This window comes from Teleopsis dalmanni, unplaced genomic scaffold (genome assembly GCF_002237135.1).
Source record: "Teleopsis dalmanni isolate 2A unplaced genomic scaffold, ASM223713v2 unscaffolded_contig_2477, whole genome shotgun sequence".
In the NCBI taxonomy this organism is placed as follows: Eukaryota; Metazoa; Arthropoda; class Insecta; order Diptera; family Diopsidae; genus Teleopsis; species Teleopsis dalmanni.
In genome coordinates, this window is record NW_024033859.1 from 1 (window position 1) to 6,939 (window position 6,939).

Consider the following 6,939-nt stretch of genomic DNA (forward strand, 5'->3'; position numbering starts at 1 on the left):
CTCTATTGCACCTAGCGTGCAGCGTCCTGTTCTAAAACCGTGCTGTCTCGGTGACAAGCCACCTGCTGATTCGAAAGCTTTTGTAAGTCGGGGCTTGATCAGTCTTTCAAGGAGTTTTCCAGCGGTGTCGAGCATGCAGAGTGGTGGGTATGCTTCAGCACGTGCTGGGTCGCCCTTACCCTTACTAATTAATGTTAGTTTCTGTTTCTTCCAAATTTTAGGAAAGTTGCCTTCCATTAAACAAGCACTGTACATTTCTAGTACACATGTGGTCGTTCATTACCAATCACTTTTAGTATCTCGGCTGGTATTCCATCTGGCCCCGGAGCTTTATTATTTTTTAGCGCGCTAGCACCTGCGGAGAGCTCTTGTAGTGTAAATAGAGGCGGCATTTCTCTCAGGGAATCATCTGCTCTGCTTGGGAGCACCTCATGTGTCGGGAATAATGTGTCAACTATTTCCTTCATTTTTGCGCTTTCTAGTGACGGGGTGGGTTGTCTGGCAACCAGCTTTTTAGTTATAATCTTGTATCCGGTGACCCATGAATTGTTGTTTATATCTTCTCTTAGTTCTTCCCACTTCGCCTTTTTGCTTTGGTTTATGGCTGCTATCAAATTTTTCTTAGCTATTTTAAACTTCAGCTCCTCTATTTCAGCATTACTTCTTCTCCGGGCTCTGGTCAGCTTTCGCCTGCACCTCAAACAGATGGTCCGCATTTCTGCGATTTGCTCGGTCCACCAGTATGCGGCTTTCTTTCGGGTTGATCTTCCCGCTTTTGACATGGAAACATTACAAGCTTGTAGAATGAGTTTAGTATGGGATCCCTTTCTGCAACCCTGCTGTCTATAGCAGCAAGTAGAGTTGGTACATCTAAATGGTCTACCCTCCATTTTCGCATCCTGCTAGGTTGATAATCTGTTGCAGCACTCTCCCGCAGTGTAATCCTGAATTCAACATACTGGCGATCGCAGCCGGTATAATCTTCCAGCACTTTCCAGTCTCTGAGTGCCCCTGAAAACGTATCCGACACAAGTGTTATATCTGGAGTTGTGGCTTCACATCCGGGTCTTCTGAATGTTGTAGCGAAACTTGAGTTTGCTACTGCAAGCCTCAATCTAGACACCATATCAAGTACGCGTCGATCGCGTGAGTTTGTCGTCGTGGAATCCCATTCGATTGCTTTAGAGTTGAAGTCCCCTGCAATAATTAGGGAGCCTCCGATTTCTCTAGCCTTCTCTTCTATATTATGGAGTTTGTTTTCAAATTCACCAATAGTGTCATTGGGTGTTAGATAGCAGCTTATAACAGTGTAGTCATTTGTCCTTACCCATACAAAACCTTCCCCGCTTCCATTACTTACAGCATTAAGTGTTCCTTTTGATAGCTCCCAGATAGCTTCGGTTCCAGTGTAGTCCTCATACCATCCTGTGTTACAAATTTTCTTGTATTGCTCGCTTCTGATGACGATGTCGATTTTTCGTTCTAGAACTAACTGAGAGAGCAGAGCGTCAGCCATCTTGCTCCTATGCATATTTGTTTGGAGTATTCTCATTTCGTTTTGCTAGCTTCGCACTTATGGGAACCCGGTATGTGGTCCACCTTGGTGTATCCTTTACTTGCGCAAATGCAGCATTTTGACGGCCTTGTGCACTCTTTCAGCTTGTGCCCGCTTTCTCCGCATCGGATGCATAGGCCTTGACCGTTTCTGTCAGGTCCTTTGCAATTGTATTGAAGATGTCCGGTTTCGAAGCATGTGTAACAGCGTTTTACATCTTGTAAGAGTTTTATTCTGTATCTTACTAAGCCCACACGAATACGTTCCGCCTTTTGAAGTGTTTTAGCTGCCTGGCTTGATATGCAGTCATATTCTCTCCGTTGTTCTCTGGTATTTGCACCAGAAATTTTTACATCTATTTGCTCCGTGGGTTCTTGGAGTGCAATTCTTACTGCAACTCTTACCTCATCATCTGTTGTAAGACTATTCTCATCTGTTGTAAGACAAGATTTCTATTTTTGCACAGGGCTGCAGTTCAGTTACCATTGCTGCCTCTCCCATTGTTCCTTTTAATTCGGCGTAAAAGTCGTTTTTTTCACCTCTTCATCATCTGGCTTTATCTTAGTTCGAAGGTCCTTAAGGATATCTGTGTATGTGTGTCCTTCGTTTGGTTTGATGAGGACAGCTTCCGGTTTCTCACGAATTCTGGGCTTCTCTTTTCGTTTTACCCTTTTCTTTGGGGGTGCTTCAGGCTTTTTTACCGCTTTTTGTTTTTTGCCTGTTACCATTACCCATTTTTCTTCGTTTTTTTCTTCGGCGCCTTCGGTGGGGGCTGCGGTTGGTGTCTACCGCATTGTTATTCCTTCGTGTCTTTTTTTTTACTTCTGCCTTAAGCCAACATCGATGAAAATAAGCCATCATAAGCCTCTTTAATGTCCGTGGAGACATTTCTTTGCCGATTTACGGCTTGCTTTATTTTCTTATAGGCAACTACGCATTTTTCGAATGTCTTCGCCTATTCGCTCTTCATTTTCTGGGTGAACTCATTTCCCGGCGAAATGAGTACACCATTCGTTTGTGGTGGCACCTTTGGCGTGCCCTCGTCCATTGCAGTCTTCTTTCGGCCATCTTGCAGTGACACTTTCGTTAACGTTTGTGGTGTGTTTTGTTTTTCCTTATTCATATTTGATAGGGTCCAAACTCCTAGCCGCTATCGATGTTCGATTGTATAGTCGCTCGTAACGATCCCCATGGTTATCTAAGCAAAACAGGGAGGTGACGAGACATCGAACGTACTCGGAGACTTGCCAAGTTTTAAAAGGACGGAGGAAGATGTGGCATTAACCTGAAAGCCATTTCTATGAGATGTCACTCTCATATACTCAGGTAACAGAATACCACATCCGCCAGCCCAAAAATTATCATTTAAGTAGTTTGTTCCAGTATGCCATAATCAGGATCTTACTGGGCTCAATCCTGATGGGTGTTTAAACGCTGAATTCATAATCATGTCTATTTGCATATGCATTGTCTGTTTCGGTATGCATTTTTTTCAGCTTTCGTGCCTAGCATAGTTTTCGTTGAGCACGAAAGAACTTCATCGATGGTGCATATGCCCGCTCTTGGAACAGTTCGCTCCCCTGTATTCCTCTATGGTACGCAGCTGTTTAACCACGCTCCGCGCACTTGGATGTCCCTCGTTGCCATCCCGGGATGGTGGAAGCTTACTTAGAGCCGGCGTCTACTTAATATATAGTTATAATTTGTTTTTGGTATTCACTACAGTAGTAGTGTTACATATATATTATGAGTCCATTTAGTTTATAGCCGTTTGTGCAGGCGTTAGTGGCATATGATACTTAGTTCATATCATTAGTTAGTGTATCATATGATACTTCCGTAAAAGTATCATATAATACAACTACACTTCAGTGTAGTTTTTAAAACAATTGTAATGATTATATAGCTTGATTTTTTTACCGAGTGAGATTTGTATTGTATCCAAAGTTGTATCAGTTGACAATGGAATCCTTCGTGATATCTTTGGATTAATTTTTTATATTACCATTGTTAGAACTATTCTCTTTGAAAAATAATATTTTTAAAATTTTGAGAAAGGGATAAAATATTTAATTACATTAAGTGAAAGATAAGTGACTATCATAAATATATGTGTATACTATATATAATTTATATACTTCTTTGAAAAATGTTATTAAATATAAGGTGTAAATTAAATTTTCTTATTATTATGGCATTTATTGAACCTACATAAAAATATTTCGTACTGATAGTAAATTTATAAGTTAATATAAATATTATTGAATAATAGTGTATATATTCATATTGCTTATCTCTTTTCTTACTAGTATATTTGTCAAAAATAGGTGTTTATGTAAATTATGCTTTAAAGATTATTTTAAAATTTATATTTTATTTAAATAGTTATTAAATCAATATTATCAATATTTTTCTCTTTCACACATTCACTATTTTTAGTATTTTATATACAGTATTCCCCCTATAACGCGGTAGATTGGGACTGCATTATAGGAAAACGCGTTATAGGGTATACCCCCATTCCACGCGCGCAAAGGTACGCAAAGCTAATTATGAACTGTACAAATCCCCGCGTTATATGGGAGAATGTCCGTATTTTACGGGGGATTGAAATCGCGTAAAATGAAAACGCGTTTTAAGGGTACTGCGTTATAGGGTGGATTACTGTATACATATTTAAATTAATGAAAAAAATCAATATATTTTCTCAAATCTTTAATGCATAAGAGTTTTTAATCGATTTATATATATTATTCATATCAGTATTTTTTTTAATCGATTTATATATATTATTCATATCAGTATTTAATCTGTATAAATCTACATGTACTTAATACCTAAAGGAGCTTAATATTGCATACTAACAAACACCGAACCCGCTTATAACTATTAGTAAACTTTACTAGCTACTATATATCATCTATTGCTATTTATTCATTGTTGCCAAAAAATTTGTAAATAATAATTTTTCGGAATCTGTTCCATATATAATTCACAAGTAAATGAGAATTAAATTGGCTTATTACTAGTGCGACTGTTAAACTATTTGGTTGGTACTAGTTAAGAAATATTAGCGTGAACTGTTTTAGAATCGAAATGTGATGGAACTAAGATTTTTGCCAAACACCACACAAACGACACCCTCAACAACATCACATCATAGTGACGAGCAACTAAATAGTGACGATACACAACAACAAATACAACAACATCGCTCGTCATCATCATGCGAGACACTGGAAGCGAGTGAAGGTATCACAACTACTACAAACACAACAACAACTAACACACAAACTACCAACAATAAACATTGTAATGGAGTGATTGATACAAATTCTCCACTCTCCAAACCGTTACCACCATTACCAACAAAAACAAATCAAAATGTCTCCACTAACTGTAACAATACAACAAATGCAGCTGCTAAATCGAACCATACAACCCCAACAGCTAAAGTAAAAGACAACAATTTCTATAATTAAATATTTTTTTTTTCCAATAACTTAATTAAATATTAATAATATTTTTCTATTTGCATCTTAGACAAACTTACATACTCATCTTGGTTCACATCAAGGAATACATCACGCTCAACCTTATCATCAAACTTCAACACCGGGTACTCCTTCGATGTTACACAAACGTGAATATCAACCACATCACAATCACAACAATCATCAGCCTCCACCAGTACCACCACATCAGAATAACAATCATCACTTGCACAATCCATATCACCAGTCAACTACACCGCACACAACGCCGGCTATGGAGCAGCATCGTCGCACTTTAGAACGCAGCGCACGCAATTTACACTATCAAATGCCACCAAATACACAAACCTCGCCGCATGACTCTTCCATGAATATTGAGGGCCTCCCGACACGTATACCCTCGCTGCGACGCACAAGACGTACTTCGGGCAATGCAAACAATAACAATGGCGGCGTGGGTATACCCATCGTACCGGGCAGTCCGCGTGTTCAACGCTCTCCAATGCCAGCGCGCGCCATGATCAAACGCAACAGGCTGGGTAGTCACAATGACAACATTTCGTCGGGCAGTCTCAACAGTATTGAAGTGTGAATTTATTTCTAAAGCAGGTTTAGGTATAGGCTTAGGCGTAGGCGTAGGCGTAGGCGTAGGCGTAGGCGTAGGTGTAGGTGTAGTTATAGGCGTAAGCAGTGCAAGCAATATAAGCTCAGTATTTACTTGAGGCGAGACTTAATTTAACTTTATTTTATTAAATATAATATTTTAATTATATATGTAAAAATAATATTACAATTAAAATTACTATTAGTCAATAGTACATGAAAAAAAATCAATTAAGTCATAGAGCAAATTTTTAACGCATACAAAAGATATAATCAACTCATAGGTTAACTAAAATGATTTTGTTTTTATTTTTAATGAATGTAAAAAAACAATTTTGTTTTTTAAATCAGTAAAAAAAAATGAATAAAATTTCTTCAAGACTGAGAACAACTCATAAATTCGAATTATAATATTAAATTCTTTGACTATAATCGATTATTATAGATTTTATTATTATTAATTAATATATGATCAATTTATAAAGAATAATGTCTACCTCCATTTTCTATAAAGAAATCAAAAAAATTACTTTACTTATACCAACTATCCCAGTTGAACTCTTAATTTTGATAAAAAATAATCTAAATAATATATTAATAAAGATATATACATATTGTATTCAGTAATAATCCTATTTCCATAGAGAACTTTTTGCGCTCAAAGATTTGATTATACAGTGAACTTACGCTTATATTTGCTTGCAATAAAAATATATAATAAATATATTTTTAATAATTAATAAATAATAATAATAATTATTATCGAAATATTTATCGAATCAATTAAAAAGAACAAAAATTGTTTAAATTGTAAATAAAACAAAATTAGCCTAATACTTCTTACGTTATTAGTTTAGTATTTTTATATAAAAATTATAATAAATAATTTACTCGAATTATTTAATTTTATATTAGTATTTTAGAAAAATAAATTAGAAAAGACTTATTATGTAAAACTTATTTTATAAAAAATTGTACTAAACTATATACCTATATTATTCATTTTAATCCTTAATAATTAATTTTAGTAACCATATCTTTAAGTTTAATATAAAAATAAAATACATACCATAATGTATATTGTATGTATTATTAAATTTATATATATATATTTATATAAAATTCTTTATATATGTAAAAAGGAAGCATATTATATGTTTGTTATGATATCCGTCCTGTACTAAAATATTATAAATAATTAAAAAAAAAATATTGTTTTTCATTTTTAAATCAATAATATAAAATCTATATTATTAGATTTAATTTAATTAACCAACTACAGTTTTT

General features: G+C 35.5%; 2 protein-coding genes across 2 annotated transcripts; one reads left to right on the top strand and one right to left on the bottom strand.

Annotated features, from left to right (window-relative positions):
• Positions 1-697: 697 nt before the first annotated feature.
• Positions 698-1,516, bottom strand: LOC119664682. The gene has a single exon (XM_038074135.1). The coding sequence runs from the start codon at positions 1,514-1,516 to the stop codon at positions 698-700; it is 819 nt and encodes a 272-aa protein (XP_037930063.1).
• A 3,128-nt stretch (positions 1,517-4,644) lies between these two features.
• Positions 4,645-5,819, top strand: LOC119664681 (probable serine/threonine-protein kinase DDB_G0278665; the record flags this gene model as incomplete). The annotated part of the gene is given in 2 exon segments (XM_038074134.1): positions 4,645-5,010; positions 5,099-5,819. Coding segments are annotated over 2 exon segments (909 nt in total), but the record flags the coding sequence as incomplete, so codon positions are not given.
• Between the last annotated feature and the right edge of the window lie 1,120 nt (positions 5,820-6,939).

Excerpts from the sequence above, each read along its gene's own strand:
- LOC119664682 (XM_038074135.1), bottom strand. The coding sequence starts at position 1,516 with ATGGCTGACGCTCTGCTCTCTCAGTTAGTTCTAGAACGAAAAATCGAC.